Consider the following 25,872-nt stretch of genomic DNA (forward strand, 5'->3'; position numbering starts at 1 on the left):
ATGTAAAATTAACCAAACATTATTACTATACATAAGGTAGTATAACCAGTTGTGAATAACAGAATTTATTATTATGAATTGCATTAATTGCGATGTCAGTTCTTCCTTTTATTTCTTTCCGTCTCATGGTTTTAATCTCTTTATTTCAGATTCTTAACCTGAACTGAAGACATTTGCTCCTGTGTTGTGGATGTTAAGCCTGGTGTATGGCGCGGTTAAAGTTACAACCTGTCACCTCAGCCTTCCTCCGGTTTGGGCTTTTTACTTTTGTCCTGTTTTTACATGGTTTACAAGCAGATGCTGGCACAGGGACAGATTCACCAAACATAGGACATAACGCCTCATGCTCCGACTCTTCCGAGTGCAAGGAAGGTGTTATCTTGCCGATATGGTACCCAGAAAACCCATCCCTGGGGGACAAAATTGCCAGAGTTATTGTTTATTTTGTGGCACTCATATATATGTTCCTTGGAGTTTCTATCATTGCCGACCGTTTCATGGCTTCCATAGAAGTCATTACATCCCAAGAGAAAGAGATTACAGTCAGGAAACCCAACGGAGAAGCCATCACTACCAACATCCGAATATGGAATGAAACTGTTTCCAATTTGACCCTCATGGCTCTTGGTTCCTCTGCCCCGGAGATCCTTTTGACATTGATAGAGGTATGTGGTCATGGATTCATTGCTGGTGAGCTGGGCCCTTCTACCATTGTTGGTAGTGCAGCTTTCAATATGTTTATTATCCTAGCCATCTGTGTCTATGTCATTCCTGACGGGGAGACGAGGAAGATAAAACATTTGAGAGTTTTCTTTGTCACTGCTGCTTGGAGCATCTTTGCCTATATCTGGTTATACATGATCCTTGCGGTCTTTTCTCCAGGTGTGGTTCAGGTATGGGAAGGGTTGCTCACTCTGTTTTTCTTCCCTGTTTGTGTCATCCTGGCTTGGATTGCAGACAGAAGGCTGTTTCTCTATAAATATATGCACAAAAAGTACCGTACTGACAAACACAGGGGTATTATCATTGAGACAGAAGGGGATCACCCTAAAGGGATTGAAATGGATGGTAAGCTGATGAACTCCCATTTTTTAGATGGAAACCTAGTGCCTATCGAAGGGAAAGAGATGGATGAGTCTCGCAAAGAGATGATCCGGATCCTCAAGGACCTGAAACAAAAGCACCCAGAAAAAGACTTAGATCAGCTGGTAGAAATGGCCAACTACTATGCTTTATCCCACCAGCAGAAAAGCAGAGCGTTCTATCGGATCCAAGCTACCAGGATGATGACTGGAGCAGGAAATATTCTCAAAAAGCATGCAGCTGAGCAAGCCAAGAGGAGTACTAGCTTGCATGAAATACAGCCAGAGGAGCCAGAAGAATTCATCTCCAAAATTTATTTTGATCCTTGTTCTTATCAGTGTCTTGAGAACTGTGGTGCTGTCCTCCTAACTGTTGTCCGGAAGGGAGGTGATATCTCCAAGACCATACATGTGGATTACAAAACAGAAGACGGCTCTGCTAATGCTGGGGCTGACTATGAATTTACAGAAGGGACCGTTGTTTTGAAGTCTGGGGAGACCCAGAAAGAGTTCTCCATAGGGATCATTGATGATGATATCTTCGAAGAGGATGAGCACTTTTTCGTGCGTCTTAGCAACCTGCGGGTGATAGATGCAGAGGAACCCCCTGAGCTCAACAAACTGCCCTATCCCAAGGCCATACTGGTCTCACCTAGCGTGGCTACTGTGACTATCTTAGATGATGACCATGCAGGCATCTTCACCTTCGAGTGTGATGTGATACATATCAGTGAGAGCATTGGGGTGATGGAGGTGAAAGTCCTTAGAACATCTGGTGCACGGGGGACAGTCCTAGTCCCCTTTAGAACAGTTGAAGGAACAGCAAAAGGAGGTGGAGAGGATTTTGAAGACAGTTATGGAGAACTGGAATTCAGGAACGATGAAACTGTGTAAGTAACTAATATTCTTTGTTTAAATAATTATCTGTATTTAACCCTACAATTTTCATCCATCACAGGTCAACATGGGCAACATGGACTGTCCTCTCCTCTCCTCTGGTTTCCATACTTACCTTCTCTACACAAGAACCTTGTAGCAGGATCTACTTCCTTCTCTTTCTAAGAGATGAATTAATGGATATATAGAAGCTTTTGGATGGCCTAACTAGCCTAACAGTTGCCTAATTTTTATTTTAAAGAATCTGCCAAGATTCAATACTAAAGAACTTCAAAATTAAAGCCAATGGAATCTTGATCTTGTTAGCTGCATGTACTTAATGGATTCAATGATCCTTGGCCATCAAAACCTAAGAGGACATCTGGTTGGGGAAGGCTTCTCTCGTAAATTAGTTATTATTTTCATGAACCAAATTAATATTGTTTTTTAAAGCAGTAATAGTTCCTTACTGTTCATTACTTTGAAAATAATCTTTCAAAAATGAACTCAAATAATCTTCATATAGCAAATTAATTTTTAGTATAATGGGATTCTGTACCACTAAATAATGATACAGTATATTATATTACTATATTAATCTCTGACATAGCAGATCCTGTAAACAGATCCCTCCATTAGGGAAGTCTGCTTGAACAAACATTCACCAGACAGAATTTGGTTACATGTTCCTTTTCTATTGCCACTTACTTTTGACTCAAATGGTTTTCATTTAAATATTGAAGAGGGAAGAATTAATATGCCTCCAGCGTAATCATCTCTTTTAGGAAAGCCTTAATAGTCTTCTAAAAACAGCATAACAGTCCACTCCATGGATGTGTTTTCTTCTGTGTATCTCTACAGTTTATTCCAATTGATGTCACTGTGCGATTCTGTTACGGAATGCAAGCAGATTAGCAACCTGTCCGCACCTTACTTAGGTAAAAGCAGAAAGTTCAATGATTTTGCATGATAAAGGCATCACTAGTTTAAAAAAAAGTAGGACATTATATCTGCCTTTGATCTCAGAGAACTCCTGCCAGTTAGTGTGGAATGACCACACTGAGCTAAACTGATTAACATTGTGGCTTGATTTAATGCATCCGCTAAGCAAAGGTCTTAAGCACTTATAGAAACAATAAGGTGGCATTTAAAAAATCCTGCCCACTGACATCATAGCAAATTACATCACATATGCTCACTGCATTTTCATGGTTAATTACCTTAATTACCCGACCCTAATTTTCTGTTCCTTCAGGGGGAGATTCTGCATGTTGTGCTACATCAGATGTGTCAAATAGTCGTTGGTTTGTCAGAGAAACACCAGATTATTCAGACCAAGGAGTTCTGCCTGCAAGTGGCTTTCACATAATGATTCATTACTCTTCCCCATATTGATTAGGCTTCTGCAGATGTTCAGCTCGTTTCCAAGAGGATTCAAAACTACTTGGATATAAGAGTCTGCTGTCCACCCCTGGTATTTCAAATGTGATAAAAAAGTGTGAGAGAGCTTCTGTTTGAATGTACAGGTAGTCCTCAACTTACGACCACAATTGAGCCTGAAATTTACGTCGTTAAGTGAGTTTTCCCTGATTTTATGACTTTTCTTATCAATTTTCTAAGTGAGTCACTGCAGTTGTTGAGTGAGCAACATGGTCATTAAGTGAATCTGGCTTCCCCTATTGACTTTGCTTGTCGGAAGGTTGCAAAAGGTAAATCACATGACCCCAGGACACTGCAACCATCATAAATGTGAGTCACTGGTCAAGGGTCAGTGGTAAATTGCATAACCACGGGGGATATAAGTGTGAAAAGTGGTCATGTCACTTTTCCCAGTGCTGTTCTAACTTCAAACGGTCTCTAAGTGAACAGTTGTATGTCGAAGACTACTTGTAGTCAGTTTCTTGGCTGAGCTGAGTTGTGTCCCAGCAAACACGAATAGAAGTCCTTTAAAGCAGGGGCCTCCACCTTTGACAACTTTAACACTTGTGGACTTCAACGCCCAGAATATCTATCCATGGGAAGAAAAGCAATTGGTGCTTATTTTCTTGGATCTGGTGGGAGGGATAAAGAACTAGGGAATCCACAAATCAGAGGTCATGGAATGGAATGGAATGGAATAGAATAGAATAGAATAGAATAGAATAGAATAGAATAGAATAGAATGCTTTATTGGCCAAGTGTGATTGGATTGAATTCTGGGCATTGAAGTCCACAAGTCTTAAAATTACCAAGGTTGGAGACCCCTGCTTTAAACCACCATGCTCAGCTAAGAGATGATGAATTTTTGTGTACACCCATATACTCACAGTGAATATCTACCGGGCATATCATGTTAGTACTTTCATACCCCAAACTGTACACAAGATGCGTCAGGGAGTAGATTTTGCCTCCTTGGGGATATATGATTTAAGCACCACCATTGGCCAGAGATGATTGCAATGGACATGTTTTTTTTAACCCATAAGTGGCAATAGAGAGGAATCTCATTAAAGTACTGAAGGAGATAAAACAATTTCAATTCTTTTAAATATACTTCCCTGAGAGGAATACTGGGGATGTGGGGTGGGAGAAATCTTTGAAGGAAATTTTTGAAGGAAGTTGATCCTGCCACAGTTCTTACTTATTGCTCCTGTAACTCTAGTATGGTCAAAGTTTCCTCACCTACATCTGGGTTGGAAAAAATGCAGTGTTGGCATATAGCTGGTTGAGATGATTTTCTTGGAACCCATTGTGATTTCATTGGGAATCTAACACTTGTAAATTACTACTTAATCCTGCAGGTAATGCAGATTCCATTTTTACTTGCTTTCCCCCCACAGAAGCTGACAATCTGCAGTTCTTTTGTATGTTTTCAGCTTTGCCTCTGTTAATCCCCTCTTGGATTCTATAGATGTTTTGGGAATTTTTGCACTGTATTTTCATCCTAAACCTTTAGGTCAGAAAAAAATAAAGATAATAAAATAACTTGAATTGTAAACATAGAGGCGGATTCAAGAATTACTTAAAAAACATTGTGCATAGAAAATTATTTCAGTTTGCCAGTGAAAAAGGCAGAGCGTTGGTGTCAGCAAAGTGTTCCAAATTTGAGGTGCCACCACTGAGGAGACCATTTGCAAATGGCACTTGGATCACCTCTGGTCATAGACTGGAAGCCTACATTTTATCAATCTTCTTACAGGTTAGGAGCAGTGGTGAAATCCTACCGGTTCAGGGGGTACAGGTAGCAGCAGTCACTGATAGTTTTGAAAACCAGTAGCGGCTGCAGCATGAGGCTCCGCCCACCTGCCCGGACATCACCATTTTCTTGTTTTTAACTCCCTGAGCATGCGCAAATCCTTCTGCATTTACACAGAGGGTGAAAAAGCATGGGTGCAAAGGGCGCAATTCCAGACCAGTAGGAAAGGGAAGGTTTCACCGCTGGCTAGGAGCCTAGAAAAATTCCCACTATCTAAATTCTGCTGTTATCACTTGAGCCTCCTATCTATGGCAGTTAGTTATCGATATTTAGTATCCAGATACTTAATTTTTTTTAGGTACCTTGGAGCCTACTTTCGCATGAGCCTGTTTCTCATTAATATATGTTTCAGACCAGTGATGGGTTCTAAATCTCATTGCTACCTGTTCATTTGTGCACTTGCGCATGCCCGGAGGCATCTAGGGTGAGTGGGCGGAGCTTCCCACTGCTTCCGGTTCATAGAACCATACCGTACCGGTAGCAACGCACCACTGCTTCAGCAACCCACCTTCACTCAAATATTTTAACCTTTGTAAAAAATTTTTTACTGTTCTCCCTTTTTACTTGAGTTTCAAACAACAATTTTCAATCCCTCTTTTGCTGCCACTAACACTCAGCACAACAGTAATTCATGTTTGTGTTCTCAATGCTTTAATAGGAATGGCAGCAAAATCATGCCCGCAGGCTTTGGAAGGGTTTTTGTTTGTTTGTTTTTGTTTTTATTTTTAATCATCTAATGTTCTCAGAGCTGATTCTTTTAATACTTAGTAGTGCAACACTGGCTGGTATATACAGCTGTAATGCCTTAAAATCTATCAAGTAAGTTTCATTTATTTTAGTGCATGTTTTTTTTTCAAATTCAAGGAACTTTGGAGCGCATAATATCCCTAACCTTTTTAACCTGGGGTTTTAAAAACGTAATAATTGATATGGGGAAAGAAACCTGGAGCAGATCCATTAGGGTTGTTTCCTTTATCTCCTTTGCAAATAGACCTCGCCTGAATCCTTGCCAACTTTCACCACCTCTGTGTATTTACTTTTTGCCTGAACCTGCCCCTTACTCAAGAGCCTGTCCACGGGTTACTCATTCTTAAACTGGAACCTAGATCTCATCTCAAAAGTCCTGCAATGCTCTAAAAACTTCCAGAATGCTTTCTGAGAAGAAAAATGGAGACTTTGCAGGAAATGTGTCAGTGGAAAAATGATTTCAGGTTTTTTTTAATGCCTGGTTAGATTGCATTGATTTCACTGAGGATTTTGCTATTGTGTTCACATCTGTTCCTTCATAGAGTGATATGCTTCTTAATCAGTGAAAATTGTTTAAGGGGAAAGTGGAAGTATAGGTCAATTCCTGGTCCTACCACCATTCTTTAAAATGTGCATTTGTAAAAGCAAGTCTGCTATACTTACATAGGCTTTGTATGCAGTTTAGAATTTGTGCAAGCTATCAAATTGTGTAGGAGGTTGGTAGGTTGGTGATAGAGATATAAAAGTTGAGTAAGGTCACAATTTCCCCCTGCTTGTATGGGGTTTATTTTATTGGTTTTATTGGTTGGCTATGTAGTGAGATAATGTTGTAGCTCTAGTAATTTTATAACATTAGCTTTCAAATTAAGTATGCAGTATGTCCTTGATTTTGCCAATAAAATTCACGGTTCCATTACAAGAGTAGTATTAGAGTTTAATATTAAGAATCACACTTCAGTATTAAACTTGGAGACAAGTTGGCTATTAGCCCAGTGAATGGAATGACCATCACTAATCTTTTGCATGAAGTCTATTATTATTTCTTAATACATGTTGTATATTCAAAGCAGTCGACTAAAAGGCCAACCACTGTCTCTAACAGTTTTCTTCCATCAGCCAGCCAGATCAGACCCTTGATTTACTGGGAAGCTGAGAGTGATAACAACTGATGCAAGTAGAGAAAACTCAGAATGAATCTTGAGCATGGGTTAGGGTCGATGCGTGTCAGAGAAAGCAGTGGAAAGTGCTTACTTCTCAATCTCTACTGTACTTACACTGAATAGGCAGAAAATCACTGTTTTCAGCACTGCTTTAACCTCCTTTATTCATAGGGGCAACCAGAAAAGTCAGTAGTGTGCAATCAACAATCTGCTAGAGTTCTAAATCTGTCAATTCTAATATTGGGATAGGTCACACTGATATTGTCTGGGCATTTTTAATTATGTGATGAGGACAACTACGATGATAGTGATGTTATCCATTCAATTGTCTCTAGCTCTTGCCAATTCTATGGACTGGGTCTCCCCACATCTTCTGATCTTGCATTATTTCTTTGAGGTTTTTCTGTGCTTTGACTATTGTCAGCTTTGATGGAGTTTTTGTTTTGAATTTTATTTTATTTTATTTTATTTTACTTTACTTTACTTTACTTATTTATTTTATTTTATTTTATTTTATTATTTTATTTTATTTTACTTTATTTTACTTTACTTTACTTTACTTTACTTTATTTATTTATTTATTTTATTTTATTTTATTATTTTATTTTATTTTATTTTATTTTATTTTATTTATTAGATTTGTATGCCTCCCCTCTCCCTTTATATTTTTTATCACGTTATTTAGCTGCCAATCTCTCTAAATATGAGACTGGGTGGCATAAAAGCTATAGCCCTAAACAATATCACAACTATTTAAACCCCTTTAAAGGTAAATATAAATGAAAATATTTATCTAAACACACAATACACCTTGAGGTTTTCTCCCTCTCGTGTCGCGTGGGCACACCAAATGGGCGCACATGCGCTTTGCACCGGCCCGCATGCACAATAACGAAAAAACAGAAGCAAAAAAAAAAGCCGGATAAAGATGGTGACCACATGCACAGTGCCAGAATTTGCATTGCTCAGAAGGAAATAAAAAATAAAAAAGATGGTGGCGCCCATGGATGTTCGGTGACATCATCATGACATCACCAGCAGGCTGCTACTGGTTCTGGTGAGCCAGTCCGAACCGGGAGAAACCCACCCCTGTGTGTCAGTGTAGAGAGGCCTCGCTTAAAAGATCTGTGAATTGAAACTACATGCTCTCAAATATCTATCCATGCGAAGAAAAGCAATTGATGCTTATTTTCTTGGTTCTGGTGGGAGGGATAAAGAACTAGGGAATCCACAAATCAGAGGTCATAGAATGGAATGGAATGGAATGGAATAGAATAGAATAGAATTCTTTATTGGCCAAGTGTGATTGGACACACAAGGGATTTGTCTTTGGTGCATATGCTCTCAGTGTACATAAAAGAAAAAGATACATTTGTCAAGAATCATGTGGTACAACACTTAATGATTGTCATAGGGGTCAAATAAGCAAGTAGGAAACAATCAATATTAATAAAAATCTTAATATTGATTGTTTCTTCATTGCTTATTTGATCCCTATGACAATCTTTAATATGTGAAAGTGGTGTCCTTTTTAGGATACAGTGGTTGTATAAAACCACTATTTTTAACAATCCTGTTCCTAATATGAAATTGTGATGATTTGAAGGTAAATATTGAAACGAATACATTCACAATATTGAGATGAATGGATAATTGGAACAAGGTAATTTTTGCACAGGATATGTGAAAAAGCACCGATATTTTAGACAGAGTCACATTTTTTTAATCTTGTAATGTTTTGATACTGGGAAAGCTGTCTAATATCAAGGTGGAAGTTTTATTATTAAGTATTGGCTTGACATTCTCCAAGCTGGATGTGTTCCAAAGTTATAAATCTGATATGCTTTCTTCTTTTCTTAGGAGGTAATATCTGTAAAAAATACCTGTTCCTTTCATTTGATTTTCACTGTATATTTGCTGCATAGGACTATGAGCATTAATGGGCTGCAATGAATTAAAGAGAGAATTGCGATTTATACATCACAATTTTACAAGAAGTCTTCAAATTGGCTGGTTGGTCATCTGTCAGAGATGGTCCTGAACTGACCAATGGGTTAGAGTAGATCACCTCTAATATTTCTGTTTCTAAGATTTTATTTCATTTTATTTAGGTACCAGTTAATTATATTCCTGCTTTTTCTTCCCAGAGCTTTAAATGGCATACATAATTATCTCATATGAATTTTATCCGCATAAAAAATTGGTGAGGTAGGCTAATTTGAAATATAGTGATAGAACCAAAGTGACTTGAGGATGACTTGATCCTTAGGTTAGACCAGTGATGGCAAACATTTGGCATGGGGGCCACAGGTGGCATGCGGAGCCATATCTGCTGGCATGCGAGCTGTTGCCCTAGCTCAGCTACAACGTGCATGTGTGTGCCGGCCAGACTTTTTTTGCTTCCAGAGAACCTCCAGGGGAATAGGAGAGGGCATCTTTACCCTCCCCCTGCTCCAGGGCAGCCTTTGGAGCCTGGGAAGAGCAAAACACGAGTCTACTGGGCCCACCAGAAGTTGGGAAACAGGTCATTTTCAGCCTCCAAAGGCACTTCTGGGGGTGAGCGAAGCTGTTTTCGCCCTCCCTAGGCATTGAACTATGGGTGTGGGCACTTGTGCATGTGCAATATCGGGTACGCACGCTCTTTTGGCACCCGAGGGAAAAAAGGTTCACAATCACTGGGTTAGACTGTTAATTGCCGCTCTCATATAGATTGCATAGGGTTGGAGCATACGGTAGATGGTTTGCAAGGAAATTAGAGATATTTTCAGAATTTGTAAACTCAGTCCATTGAAATTAGATACCACGATGGTTTCTAAAAGCAGAGACATACTGATCTGTTCTGTGACCTCTTACAGATGTGATGGTGAACCTGGGGCAGGGATGCTACAAGTGGCACGTGGAGCCATATCAGTGGGCACACGAGCTCAGGTCTGGTGTGCATACACGGACCAGCCAGATGATTTTCAGGCTTTCTGTGCTTATTGTGAGTCAGGAAACAGCCTGTTTTCAGCCTCCGATGGGATGGGGAAGGCCATTTTCGCCCTCCCCAGGTTCCTAGAAATGCTCTGAAGCCTGGGGAGAGTGAAAAACTGTGGCATCGCATGGCAGGAGCGGGTGGGGATCAACCTTGCATGCACAGGGGTGCATGCAGGGGTGGGTAGCAGGCAGGACGGGGTGGAATACAGTTCCACCGGCTGAAATGAAGCTGTGTGCCCAGCTCCAGCTGACTATCCCCTTCTCCCATCCTCTTCTTTCTCTTTGGAAAGTGGCAGGGAGACCAGCACCGGCAGGAGTTGCAGGGGGCCCATTTCCTCCCCCCTCTTTTTTCAACAGCTGATCGGCACCCATTCACCTAGCTACCCAGCCTGAGGTGGGTGGCGACCCAGGAAGGAGAGCACGGGAAACATGAAGCAAATTGACACCTCAGACAGCGACACTGGTGAGGTTGTAAGTTGAGGACTTAACAGTTCACTTGAATGCTAATGATCGTTCAAGCCACTCCACCTGGTCACATGGCCAGCAAGCCACTCCTACATAGTCACATGACCATCAAGCCACACCCACAAAATAAGCCACACCCACAGTGTGGCAGTAAAAACCTTGGCTGCCCATTACTGGGCACATGGGATTATAGATGCATGTGCGTGACCCCCACATCTCCCTCACTTTTGCACGCGAACCAAAAAAGGTTTGTTATCACTGTCTTATAGCCTTTATGATGGTGGCTGATGAAAAGTATGTGGAATGAAGAATAATGTATGGTTGGATCTGTGGTATCTTCAATTCAAGGCAACTCCCATACAGTCTGTGACTGGAATGAAATATGTCAGCAGAAAATATGTGAGGAACATTCTTAGCATTAAAAGGCCTTGGTGGGAAGGCTGTGAGATTAATTCTCATAGGGAGGACATGAATTTACATAACCATAGAGAGAGCAAGCCCGAACATGCCATTTTTTGACACAGATTAAACTATTCGTTTGTGACTGGTGGTGTTTCAATTACTCTTCACTGTGGTGTGAAATAATATTGCTGTTTGTTATACCTTAGCAATGTGTGCGAGTGTCCCCTTCAGGTATTTTAGAAGTGTGGTCAAAAGTATTTTCCCTGACTTCTTTCTGTTGTCAGAAAAGGTTATTTTTGCTTTGTAACCTTAGGATTAGGACAGAGGTCTTCAAACTTGGCAACTTGTGGATGTCAACTCCCAGAATTCTCTAGCCAGCTTTGTTGGGATTTGAAATCCACAAGTCTTAAAGTTGCCATGTTTGGGGACTCTTGGGTTAGAAGGTATTTCCCTTGTCAGTTGAAAAGTTCTCCAACTCTTGCAGTGGATAGAGAATGTACAGAGAGTAGATTTAACTTTGCATCTGCTAATGGCGTTGCTGGCCCCTCATTGTATCAAATCTGCAGACAACTTCCATTTTTGATCCAGAACATGTTTATCCTTATGAATCCTTCTATTCAGTTTGATTTGCAGAAGAACATTCATCAAGGCCTTATGTCAATTGAATAGAAGTATTTCCACGACAGTGATTCTTAAGTTGCAGTTGTATAACCTAATTGTAATAATCTCAAATAGATATTGCTGCAGATTTCGGGAGAGCAACAGAATAAAGGGCTTTTAAAAAATCCCTCTGCCTTTCAATTAGACTCTCGTAATTAATATACATGCTCACACATTATCTCTCTGCATGTATGAGGGTGGGAATAAAGGGGATGTAGAGAAAGAGTTTCCCTAATCCTATTGAAATATCAACATGCATATATGAGATGCTCATTTCTTAAAATGCATAAATCTGCTAAGATTAAATAATTCAAAAGGCTATGTTGAACTTCCCAGTAGAATACTTTATAGCAGGAATCAAGGACCTTTTTCAGTAGTGAACATATTTAAAACCTTGAGATCTTGCTCAATTGGCTAAATTTACCAAATGTCTGTGTAGGAAGATTTACCCTTCTACAAAATAACTGCTATGAGGAACGTTAGTTAAAGAAGAATGCCATTAGCTCTAGCCTCCCGCTCTCACCAGGATGTCGTCAGAAGAAAATAACATGTATACTGTAAAACATCTAACTATGTTAAAAAAAATTACATCTGGTGAAAGCTTATTGGATTATATAAGATAAAGCTATGAATTATTAATTAAGACTACTATTTATACCTCATGCTACACATATTTTTGCTTCTATTCTTTGTAAACCTTATAAACTATATAGAATTTTGAATTTAGCCATAACCTGGCTAGGGAGAATATACATAGTTTAGAATAATATACAGACTTGTTGTGCACTCGCCCATATTTTATTATGTGTTTTTTTTCAATTGATGTATTGTTTACTTTTTTCTTTTCTTTTTAGTATTGTCCTTTGTATTGTTCTTTTTTGTATTTTTGTATTTATAATTGTAAATAAAAACTTTATTTTTTTAAAAAAGAAGTAACACCCTTCCCATTGTGGCTCCCCCTGTTAACCATCAGGAATAGTCTAGACATAGAGCACAAATTGAATACTGTACCAGCTCTATCTTTGTTGGTTACATTAATCTTGCAAGTCTAAAAGTGTGTCTCCCATCCTTACTTTCTACTCTCTGGAAAACTAGGGAGGATCCCTTCTAAGACACTTCCCTTACTCCATCCTTCTATGGATGGAGCTATCTCCATAAGAACCACGGTGGCACAATGGCTAGAATGCAGTACTGCAGGCTACTTCTGCTGATTACTGTCTGATTGCAATTTGGCAATTCAAATCTCACCAGGCTCAAGATTGACACCACGTTCCTTCCTTCTGAGGTGGATAAAATGAAGACCCAGATTGTTGGGAGTAATATGCTGAGTCTGTAGAGAGGGCTGTAAAGCACTGTGAAATGGTATATAAACTAAATGTCAACTGTTCCAAACTAGATGCAAAAGATACGACTTCAGCAACAGAGTAATCAATGCCTGAAATGCACTACCTGACTCTGTGGTTTCTACTCCTAACCCCAAAACCTTTAACCTTAGACTATCTACAATCAACCTCTCCCCCTTTCTAAGAGGTCTGTAAGGGGCGTGCATAAGCGCACCACTGTGCCTACCGTCCCTGTCCTATTGTCTTCTTTGGTTATTTTTTATCATTACTTATCTAATGTTTTATTTGTACAAATTACCACCCTATAATTGTTTGACTAAGTAAGTAAGTAAGTAAGTAAGTAAGTAAGTAAGTAAGTAAGTAAGTAAGTAAGTAAGTAAGTAAGTAAGTAGATAGATAGATAGATAGATAGATAGATAGATAGATAGATAGATAGATAGATAGATAGATAGATAGTCTTAGTGCTATTACCTATGATGATTATCCAATCTAAATGTTCTTCCTCCTGTCTTCCAAGGTCATTTCTGCATACCATTACACCACTCAGCTTTATCCATTAGTGTAGTCAATGCTGTCTCAATATTGTGCATACAGACAATCCATTTTTTCTAGTGTGTTTTACAGCTGCAATACAATCAAGGCTGAACAGTGATTGTCCAGCGGTAAATTATTGAAGCTGAGGCACACACAGATTTCAAGGCTGGCCCAACCATCCCTTTTCTCAAGGAGGATAACCCTACCTTGCATGGACCCAATCGCATCAGCCTTTGCAAACCATGTTATTATTAGATTTTTACTGCAACTAAGCTCTGACATCTTGAATTTTGAACTGAACAAATGCTCTTTTGGAATTATATTACTCCCCTCCTCTTCCCATTACTCCAAAACCTTGCACATTTTGTGCTGGATTGCACCATGAATAAGAACCCAGTCTAATATTTAAAATAGAGCTGGTCTCAATTAATTCACATACTATAGAATTATAGGATTTTAAAGTGCCATTAAATTAGTGCTGAATTCCAAATTAAGACCCCCATAGACAGATGGCTATTGACTCTCTGCATGGACATATTCAGTGAACATATTCACCATCATTCTTAGAAACCAGTTCCATGATAAAACTGCCGGTATAAAGGTTTTTTTAAGTGAATTTTCTTTATTATTCCATTTTTTTCTATCATTCAACTAGAAACTGACTTTCTATAGACCACTATTTGTCTGGGATAATAAAGACAAAGTACGAGATTCTTTGCTATGATATCCCTGGAGTCACTCAAAGACTCATATTATCTCTCCCTCAATAATCTTCTTTCAAGGCTAAATATGTCCCACTACTTCCTTCTTTCTTTTTAATACCTGATTTACAGTCCCTTGACCATATTTGCCATTTCCAAGTCTGTTTGAGTTTCTCTATTATCCTTTTTAACGTGCAATGTTTAGAAGGGAATACAATATCCAGTATGAGGCCTGTCCAGTGTAGAATAAAGAGGACCTATTATTTTCTGTGATTTGGAAACTTTCTTTTAATGCAGTTTAAAATTGCATTTGCCATTTTAGCAGCCACACCTCTGTGCTTATTCATATTCAGCTCTGGTATATGCATGTTCAGCATATTCAACACCTATTAATACTAAATGAGGTGTTCCCCTTGCTTTATCTCTGCGTCTTACTTTTTTTCCCTAAATGAAGACATTTGGCATTTGTCTCTATTGCATTTCATTATTTTATTTTCAGCCCATTTCTTTATCAAGGTCATTTTTAATTTTATTTCTGTCTTCTCAAGTAATAGCTGCCCCACCCAGTTTTGCTTCATATGAAAATTTCCTCTGCATTTTTTTTTCACTTTTCTGGAGAAAAAAACCTTCAGCATTAATTTTCTGCCCTGTGAGCATCTTAATTGCTTTGGAGCTAAAAAGGTGCTGAGCAAGCAATTTATCACTTATGCTTAAAGATTTCCTTTCCTTCAGTTTGCATATTGTTGCAAGTAGATCCGTTTTAAAACTAGACATTTGTTTCACTAATCCAAATCATTAATACTGTATAAAGAGATATTGCAGATTGCCGAGACTTAATTCTGTGGCAGATTGCATGATACACCACCCCAGGTTGAGGGAGGGGTGGGATGAGAAACTCCTTGTAAAGTCTTAAAGCCAGTTGAGGATCACCTAATAAATATACAACCCAGGTTGAACTTAATTTGCTAACTGGAGCATCATAGGATAGCCTCCAGAGGGGCTGCTGCAGTAGATGATTCCAGTAGTGAAGAGGAAATAGTACTAGATGTTCTACTGTATGTGGTTCTTTTCAACCCTTACATTCCACAATTTTCATAGATGAAATGAGCAGATGAGTAGCAGCATCTTTTGATTATTTTTTTAAATAAAAGTTTTGTCTGCTTTTTTCCATAGGAAAGCTAAGGGTCTGAGTCATGCAACTTGTTCATTTTGAGGGACTGCTTTTCCTGTTCATCCTTGCAGATGATTTGGAAGAATCTTTCAGACTGATACCCCACCCACACCATAGAATGGTGCATGCTTAATTCAGCATTCAGTGTTTTTTAATAGAGACTGGGGCATTCTGAAGCCTACTGATCTGTTCCTGGTCAAGACTATTAAAAAGTGAAAATCTTTTTGTATGACCATGTGCATACAAATAATCCTTGATTTACAATGCAGTTTGGAGTGCGCATTTGACTCGTGAAAATTAGAAGAATAACTTCTGGATTGAGAAGATAAAATCCTAAAGTGTTGCCTAGTAGTTTTGTTCATTCAAATGGATGGGGAAAGGAACTTTAAAAATAAATGGCTACCATTATACTTTGTCCACTTATATCAAAATGATCACTTCCTCCAACATTTGAAATTGGGGTGGGAATTTTCTGAAATTGTTCAGTCTCTCCTATAATATTTAGTTCCAACCTAAGGGATGAAACGGCATCTGGACTGTCAGCCCCTTACCCAGTATTTAGAGGCTATGCTCAACAGATTCCCACAGAAAGTTGTCATCAGCCCAATCCATTTTAAAATTGCTTTCACCATGCATGATTTGTCTGTAATACAGTGATCCCCCGGGTATTGCGATCCCGATCATTGCGAAACGGCTATATGGCGATTTTTCAACCTGGAAGTAAAAACACCATCTGCGTATGTGCGCCCTTTTTTCTATGGGCACGCATGTGTAGATGGCGCCGGGCAGATCAGCTGCTGGGTGGCTTCCCTGGGTCTTCCCCCTCTTGCTGGCGGGAGGGCGAGCGGCGGGCATCAGCAAGGAGTTTCGACACCGCCCACGCAAACTCCTTGCTGCCGCTCGGCCGCCCTTCGCCCGCCCACGCCGTTCGCTCGCGCCGCTTCCCAGCTGAGTCCTGAAGCGAATTGGCTTCAGGACTCAGCTGGGAAGCGGCGCGAGCGAACGGCTTGTCCGCTGCCTGCCTGCCCGCGCGCCCGCCGCTCGCCCGCCCTTTGCCCGCCCACGCCATTCGCTCGCGCCGCTTCCCAGCTGAGTCCTGAAGCAAATTGGCTTCAGGACTCAGCTGGGAAGCGGCACGAGCGAACGGCGTGGGCGGGCGAAGGGCGGGCGAGCAGCAGCGAGGAGTTTGCGTGGGCGGTGGGGAAACCCCAATCTTCGGCTCCTCGCTGCTGCGGCGGAAGTAAAAACACCATCTGCGCATGCGCAGATGGTGTTTTTACTTCCGCAGCGCTACTTCGCGAAAAACCGATCATTGCGAGGGGTCCTGGGACGGAACCCTCGCAATGATCGGGGGACCACTGTACTGGTAATCAACATTGGTGACACATGTTCTTTTTAGCAATTCAGAGAGTTGGTTTTATCAGTCAAAATGAACAGCTAATTTTCGATAGTTCTAAGAAGGTAGGCATACTGCAGTCACTTTGGTTAGGGAAATGCATTCAGCACCATGGACAGCACAAACAAAACTATTTGGTGTCTTAATAACTCAAGGCATAAATATACCCAATACAGTACTCTCTTCTCTTCCTGTTTTCTCCACAACAACAATCCTATGAGGTGAGCTAGGCCGAGAGAGAGTGACTGGCTTTGATGCCTAAGGTGCACTAGAATTCGGTCTTCTGGTTTTTAGCCTGGTGCCTTAACCAGTAGACCAACTTTGTTGTTAAAGTGATAGGGACTGATGAGCTCCATATACCTATTGTATTAATGGAATAAAACATTGTACCAGAAGTCCAATGTACTTCTGGTTTGGACCAGTTCTATAGAACCAGTAGTAACTTGGTGGCCTGGGTCACTAGAACTGGCGGTCACCAAGGCCTGTCACGATTCAGCTTGTTACCATCTTGGTTTTTTGCTTCTGTGCATGCTCAGAAGCTTTGTTTTAGCTCTGTGCATGTGTGCACGCAGCCCGCAAGCTGCCCACACAGCGCGTCTCTGAGCAAATCGGCAGTGAAGGCAACTGGAACCCCCCCACCTGCGTTGTACTATTTTAACAATTCTGTCAGACACATGGGACCATGCCAGGAAACAGTGAGACTTTGAGTTTGGTAGAATATGTTCCAGAATATTAAATACAATTAGTCCTGTGAGGGGGATCTTTTGAGAAATGGAAGAGACAGACCAGCAGCAAAAGGCTCTTTTTATCTTCCCTGCGAAATCTGGCTGTTCTATAATTATCACAGTTTGGATTTAATATGTTCGCAGGGTCACTTTTCATTAGATATACAGTGGTCAACACAGATACATTGTGCCTGACATTTGCCCAAAAGCAACATTCAAACTAATAATAAAACAAGGGGAAATGTGTTGGCAGGCTCAGGGTTTGTTTTTTGTTTTTGTTTTTGTTAGCTGTACTGTATTACATTAAACATAAAAAAAATAAAAAATAAAGCTGAGCTTATATTATAAATAAGATTGAAGTGAAACTTTATCTCTACTATTTATCAATGGATGAGTTCCTGCCCAGGAGTGGGCTACTGTCTGGACGAGGGGGGGAGGGAACACAGTAGGGTAGCGAAAATGGAGCTCCATCTCCATCCCAATTTACACTGAAAGGCGTTGAAAGAAAATGCAGGGTGTTCTGCATAAACCATGCCCACAGTGTTGTAGTAAAAGTTTTGGTAGCCCTTCACTTCTCCTGCCCATTCATATTGGATTACCTTGGAAGGGAATCTGTTCCGCAAAGTACCGTACTTCTCTTAACATCTAAGTGAATCTTATATCTGTAATTTATTCATTCAACATCACTGTCCCATTAATAAGCTCTTTTCCACTTCAGTAAAACTGATCCATGTAGGATGAAAGTAACAATAGTTTCCAGAGGCCTTAAGGAAATTATAATTGCTATGGGGGCTATGATTTTTTAAAAAAACACATACACACAACTATTTACCAAACCTTAGCAGAGTCTGTCCTTCTGGGAGTCACAGTCATCAAATCTCCATTTGTTACATCTTAAAAATGACACATGAGCAGGATTGTGCCAAGTACATTTGGAAGGCAGATTTCCAACAAAGTGCAGCTGAAAATTTTTAGATACAGATATGATCACACAGATTTCAATCTCAATTCTTTTTCTCCCTAGCATTTTTGCCACAAGTGCTTTTTGTTTGGGCATTCATTCATTCATTCATTCATTCATTCATTCATTCATTCATTCATTCATATTTGTATGCCACCCACTCCCGAAGGACTCAGGGCTGCTTTTGTTTGAAATAACCATTTTGTAAAACACCCATTAGTTGCAACAGGAATTGACCAATTAGTGTGTTACCTGATGAGCGTGATGTTGTAGACTTAGAAAAAGTAACTGGCTCAAAGTCACCCAACCAGATTTCATGCCTAATAATAATAATAATAATAATAATAATAATAATAATAATAATAATAATAATTTATTGGATTTGTATGCCGCCCCTCTCCGCAGACTCGGGGTGGCTAACAACAATAATAAACACAACATGTACAATCCAATAATAAAAAACAACTAAAAACCCCTATTATAAAACCAAACATACACACAAACATACCATGCATAACTTGTAATGGCCTAGGGGGAAGAGCTATCTCAACTCCCCCATGCCTGGCGGTATAAATAAGTCTTGAGTAGTTTACGAAAGACAGGGAGGGTGGGGGCAGTTCTAATCTCTGGGGGGAGTTGGTTCCAGAGGGCCACGGCCGCCACAGAGAAGGCTCTTCCCCTAGGGCCCACCAAATGACATTGTTTAGTCGACGGGACCAGGAGAAGACCCACTCTGTGGGACCTTATCGGTTGCTAAGTGGGACTAGAGCCTCTAGTTTCCCAGTTTCTATCCTGGGGCCTTAACCATTAGACCAAAATGAGACTTTATTTAAATTTAAATACTCCAGCCTAAAGTTCTATGAACTGTTGTTGTTGGAATTGATCTAGTTATATTTACAATTATATATGTTATTTAAAGTTCGGAATTAACTTCTGTCCAATTGAAAACACTCAGAAAATAAGGGGTCAGGGTCAGAATTGTCCTTGAATCAGAAATTAGTCTGCAGTGAGATCGAAACTTATCCAATATTTGTAATTAGAATAAATCATCATTGTGTCTGAAAATCACAAATCATGCTTTGTTATTCTTTGCTTTGTGGCACTGTAGCTGAAGCAAGTGGAGCGAAAATAGGAGATAAACTTTTTGCTCACTTCAACTCTACCTCCATCAGCAATTGTGCCTGATGAGCAGTAGATTGACTCTTATTTGAGATTTAAGGCATTTGAATCAGTGGGTGGAAGGAAAAGAACCCCTTGAAGATTGCAAATTTAAAAATAATGTGTGTGGCAGACTACTTCATGTGGTAAGATAACACTCCCTTGAGGATATTTCTAACTTAATTATGGGAGCCTCTTGATCTTGTTCTGGGCAAGAGAATGGCTCAGCTTTCTTTAACCAGTGCCCAGAACTCTTGTGAGACACCACATAATTCAATTAGAAATGCCCTCTGGGGAGCATATAAATTATCTGTGAAACCTAATGACAACTTCCTGAAATCACATGGAGAAGGACACCACAATCTTTCACCAGTAAAGAACTAATCTGCTTAGCACAATTTGAACTTGGCAGTGGACAGCACTTGCCCAAATGCTTGAGAAGGAACCCTGCCAATGGAAGCTAAATATACGACTAAAACTCTTGTGTCTGTTTGATACGACTTTGTAACCTTCAATTGGGTGAAATGTTGCCATCAGAAGGCAAAACATTGTCAACAAAGGTACTTCAGCTGGGCTAACTTAAAGAATGCCAGGATCTTTGACTCCTAAGGGAGTGAAATTGACAACAGTTATAGTTAAAATGATGGAGACTCTACTCAAAAAGAGGATAAATCAGCACCAATCACTTATTGGACCCAAACCAGCATGGCTTTACTGAGGGCAAATCATGTCAGACTAATCTCATTGATTTCTTTGACTATGTCACAAAGGTGTTGGATGAAGGTGGAGCCATGGATATTGCCTATCTGGACTTCAGCAAAGCCTTTGATATGGTTCCACATAAAGAGCTGATAGATAAATTAGTGAAGATTGGACTTAATCCCTGGATAGTTCAGTGGATTTGCAGTTGGCTGAAGCGTAGATATCAGAGGGTTGTTGTTAATGGCAAGTATTCTAAGCAGAGCCTGGTTACAAGCGGTGTGCCACAAGGGTCTGTTCTGGGTCCAATTCTTTTTAATATCTTTGTGAGTGACATAGGGTAAGGTTTTGTAGGGAAGGTTTGCCTATTTGCCGATGACTCTAAAGTGTGCAATAGGGTTGATATTCCTGCAGGCGTCTCTAATATGGCAAATGATTTAGCTTTACTAGATAAATGGTCAAAGCAATGAAAACTGCAGTTTAATGTTTCCAAATGTAAAATAATTCACTTGGGCAAAAGGAATCCTCAATCTGAGTATAGTATTGGCAGTTCTGTTCTAGCAAAAACTTCAGAAGAGAAGGATTTAGGGGTAGTGATTTCTGAACAGTGCAGTCAGGCGGTAGGGAAAGCAAGTAGAATGCTTGGCTGCATAGTTCGACATATAACAAGCAGGAAGACAGTGATCCCACTGTATAGAGCGCTGGTGAGACCACATTTGGAATACTGTGTTCAGTTCTGGAGACTTCATCTACAAAAAGATATTGATAAAATTGAACGGGTCCAAAGGCGGGCTACAAAAATGGTGGAAGGTCTTAAGCATAAAACTTATCAGGAAAGATTTAATGAACTCAATCTGTATAGTCTGGAGGACAGAAGGGAAAGTGGGGACATGATCAGAACATTTAAATATGTTAAAGGGTTAAATAAGGTTCAGGAGGGAAGTGTTTTCAATAGGAAAGTGAACACAAGAACAAGGGGGCACAATCTGAGGTTAGTTGGGGGAAAGATCAAAAGCAACATGAGAAAATATTATTTTACTGAAAGAGTAGTAGATGCTTGGAACAAACTTCCAGTAGGCGTGGTCGGTAAATCCACAGTAACTGAATTTAAACATGCGTGGGATAAACATATATCCATCCTAAGATAAAATACAAGAAATAGTATAAGGGCAGACTAGATAGACCGTGAGGTCTTTTTCTGCCGTCAATCTTCTATGTTTCTATGAAATTTGTGGAAGTGGCTGCTTTAGCAGGGCTGCTCCTTCAGCAGGGCTGCCATGCTGCTACAGTCACGTGAGCCTCATTTTAAGTGGTCACTGACAGCTTCCCCATCTTCACATCATTTCCTCCTTTGTAGACAAGGCAAGAACAGAAAACAAGGAAGGAAAAAAGGATGGGAGGGAGGGAAGGACCGAAAGGAAGGAAAGAAAGAGGGAGAGAAAAAAAGGAAGGAAGAATGGGGGGGAGGCAGGGAGGACTAGGTAGAAACAAAGGGAGGGAGGGGGGAAAGAAGGAAGGAAGGAAGGAAGGAAGGAAGGAAGGAAGGAGACTTCCAATGAAAACTAAATGGGGAAGCCATCAGGAAGCCAGAAATCATTTGCACTCCCTCTGTTTTTTTGTCCGCTCACAGCATTTTTTTTTTGGTTTAGATAAGGAAATACTGTATCTCTGAAAGGTTGACCCAACAGGTCAAGGATTGTCTAGTAAACTTGTTAAATGCCGAAACATAGCATCCCTTGAGGTGTCTGTCCCCTCATTCACAGGCATCATCTTGTTCATTTAAAAAAAATACAAAGATACAGTGATTGTTTTAAGAAATGGTGGTAATGTTTACAATAGGTAATGTTTCTTTGGTTGTACCTCAGCCTTCCTAATCTCAAGCCCTCCAGATATGTTGAACAATAACTCACAAAACTCCAAAGAACCATATTGGCTGTGAATTATGACAGTTGTAACATATCTGTTAGGGAAAATTGCCCTGGGCTGTCATAGCATCATTATTACCATCATCCACTCACTGTACACACGCTTTGTTTAGAGTGTTTGTCATCAAGAGCTTTGCTTCTGTGATCTATTTAATCCCTTATCTTCATTTAAACTAGGATTTATTTATTCCATCTGCATTTCCATCTAATCCATCCTAATTTAGGATTCCTGCTATCAAATGCTTTTTGTGGGGGTGGAAGGGTGAAGAATTCAAACTAGAATTAATGGTTATTTTATAGTAAGAACTTCCTTACAATAATGGGAAATTTGGCCTAGTGAATTTTTAATAATTGATGCCAAAATAGAATTAGTATAGATGCTAAATAATCATTTTCAAAATGTAGCTCTAATTTAAATATTTTTGGAAATCTTTGGAAACTAGTTCAAGGTGCAATTCAATACCATCTATGTTGTATAGGCTGAAAGTCTTCTCCACTCCTGATTTTCGGGCAGAAAGTGTTATTTATTATTATTTATTATTTATTAGATTTGTATGCCGCCCCACATACAGTAACAAATCTAATATTAAAGTTTTCCTTAAATTCTTTTGAAATATAAAGATAATACCTCTGGAACCGCCTTCTACCGCACGAATCCCAGCAGCTGATAAGGTCCCACAGAGTTGGCCTTCTCCGGGTCCCGTCGACCAAACAATGTCGTTTGGCGGGGCCCAGGGAAAGAGCCTTCTCTGTGGCGGCCCCGGCCCTCTGGAATCAACTCCCCCCGGAGATTAGAACGGCCCCCATCCTCCTTTCGCAAGTTACTCAAGACCCACCTATATCGTCAGGCATGGGGGAATTAAGACATCTCCCCCAGGCTTTCTTATATTTTATGTTTGGTATGTATGTGCTGTCTGGTTTTTAAATTGTTGGGGTTTTTAATATAATTTTATTATTAGATTTGTTCCATTGTTATACTGTTTTTATTACTGTTGTGAGCCGCCCCGAGTCTTCGGAGAGGGGGATCATACAAATCTAATAAATTGAATTGAATTGAATTGAATAGTTATTTAGAAATAAAACAAACAAGTTTTCCAGTTTTATAAAAGATTATTTGGAACCACTGTTGTGTAAGGTAAGACTCTTGGGAGTGATTTATAAATAAACAATATAAATAAGCAGCCAAGCAATAATAGTTAAAATGAAAATCATACTACAGGTCTTGTTTCCAGTGCTAATTTTACTGATACTTGTTCTGCAAAGGCATGAATAAAAAACAAGCAAATCTTTATTTCCCCCATTGTATTATTTATACAAAATGGGCTTAGAGAGCAACTGGTCCCAAATCACCCAGTCCAATCATATATCAAAAAGGAGGAGGCATTCCCAGTGTCTTTTATAATCCAATAGCCTAATGCTCAAATTAAAAGATTATTTTTGTGATGCAGAATATACAGTATCTTGTGAATTCATCACCACATTCTGCTTACCAGGGCTTGAAGAGACCTCACTGCCCATTTTTAATAAACATGTCCTTTAGTTGTTCTATCATTAAAGTGGTGCTTTCCCACTTCTCCCAATATTAGTTTTGCTTTATAAACCAGGGGTCTCCAAGCTTGGCAACTTTAAGACTTGTGGACGTCAACTCCCGTAATTCTACAGCCAGCTATGCTTGGAGCTTGGAGACCCCTGGTTTATAAATAGTCTATATAACATTTGAGTCCCACGGGATTGGGCGGCTTATAACTCAAATAAATAAATAAATAAAATCTAAGCAATACAGCAAGTGATAACATGCTGGAAGTCAGAGGTCATCCCAGTTCCAGTTAATGTTTTAAGTTGATTTAGACCCCATCTAGGCCAAGGGTTGCAACTTACCACCGCTACCTGTGCACTTCCTGTGGGCACATGGAAGGGGATCGAAAATAAGTCGGTAAGTGTTGTATTGCCTCTGTACAAATCGATGGTGAGACCACACTTGGAGTACTGTGTACAGTTCTGTACACAGAAGTATATAATGGAACTGGAAAAGGTGCAAAAAAGGGCAACAAGAATGATAAAGGAAATGGAGCACCTCCCTTATGATACCAGGTTGCAACACCTTGGTTTCTTCAGCTTTGAAAGATCGAAGTGTATAAAATCATGCATGGGATAGAAAAGGTGGATACAGAAAAATTATTTTCTTTATCACACAATACTAGGACGAGGGGGCACTCCCTAAAGCTCACAGGTAAGAAAGTGAGGAGAAATAAAGGGAAATATTTCTTCACCCAGAGGGTCGTTGGTTTATGGAATTCACTTCCAGAAGAGGTCGTGACAGCTGTCTGCCTTGATAGCTTCAAGGCAGGATTAGACAGATTCATGGATGCCAAGTGTATCGGTGGTTATTGAAATGGATGTCCACATGCCGCCTCTATGTTGGTTGAGGCAGGCAGGATTCCCTTGGGTACCATTTGTTGGGGTTCAGGGGAAAGGGAGGGTTTTGCCTTCTCCTTCTGCTCAAGATCCCCATGGACAATTGGTGGGCCACTGTATGACGCAGAATGCTGGACTGAATGGGCTTTGGCCTGATAGAAACATAGAAGTCTGACGGCAGAAAAAGACCTCCTGGTCCATCTAGTCTGCCCTTATACTATTTTCTGTATTTTATCTTAGGATGGATATATGTTTATCCCAGGCATGTTTAAATTCAGTTACTGTGGATTTATCTACCACGTCTGCTGGAAGTTTGTTCCAAGGATCTACTACTCTTTCAGTAAAATAATATTTTCTCATGTTGCTTTTGATCTTTCCCCCAACTAACTTCAGATTGTGTCCCCTTGTTATTGTGTTCACTTTCCTATTAAAAACACTTCCCTCCTGAACCTTATTTAACCCTTTGACATATTTAAATGTTTTGATCATGTCCCCCCTTTTCCTTCTGTCCTCCAGACCAGTGATTTTCAACCTTTTTTGAACCGCGGCACATTTTTTACATTTACAAAATCCTGGGGCACACCACCAACCAAAATGACACAAAATGACACTCTAAGACACTCTCCTCTCTTTTTCCATCCTTGTCTCCCTCCCTCTTGTGTGTGTGTGTGTGTGTGTGTGTGTGTGTGTATACATACTTTTGAACCATTTCCAAAAACAGGTGAGGCCTGGGGGGTTTTCTCTCTTATTTTTTGGGTGCTTTTTATCATATGCTTTAAATCAAGAGTCACTTCTCTCTCTCTCTCTTGTTTCTCTCTCTTTCCTCTCATTCTCTGCCTCAATCCTTTTCTCATTTCTCTTTTCTCCTCCCCTTTTTGCTCATTTCTCTCTCTCTCCCTTCCTCTCCTTTTCTCTCTCTCTCTCTTTCTCTCTCTCTCTTTCTCTCTCTCTCTCTCAGCAAAAAGTTGTGAGACCAGAACCTGAGCTTCCTTCTTCGCGGCACACCTGACCATGTCTCGCGGCACACTAGTGTGCCAAGGCACACTGGTTGAAAAACACTGCTCCAGACTATACAGATTGAGTTCATTAAGTCTTTCCTGATACGTTTTATGCTTAAGACCTTCCACCATTCTTGTAGCCCGTCTTTGGACCCGTTGAGCATGGCTCTTCTTATGTTCATGCCTGAGTGAGATTTTGTTTCTGCGCATGCGCAGAAAGCAAACTCTCACAAGGGAATGTGC

At 40.0% G+C, this 25,872-nt stretch overlaps 1 protein-coding gene across 11 annotated transcripts in view; it reads left to right on the forward strand.

Moving 5' to 3' along the window:
• Window positions 1–206: 206 nt before the first annotated feature.
• The window catches only part of SLC8A3 (solute carrier family 8 member A3), a 213,662-nt gene continuing 187,996 nt past the window's right edge, over window positions 207–25,872 (forward strand). For all 11 annotated transcript variants that reach the window (XM_070734538.1, XM_070734523.1, XM_070734513.1 and 8 more), the window contains exon 1: window positions 207–1,972. In XM_070734538.1, the coding sequence (XP_070590639.1) occupies window positions 207–1,972 (1,766 nt within the window). The remainder of the gene's footprint in view (window positions 1,973–25,872) is intronic.

The sequence above is a fragment of the Erythrolamprus reginae genome, chromosome 1, assembly GCF_031021105.1.
Source record: "Erythrolamprus reginae isolate rEryReg1 chromosome 1, rEryReg1.hap1, whole genome shotgun sequence".
In the NCBI taxonomy this organism is placed as follows: Eukaryota; Metazoa; Chordata; class Lepidosauria; order Squamata; family Dipsadidae; genus Erythrolamprus; species Erythrolamprus reginae.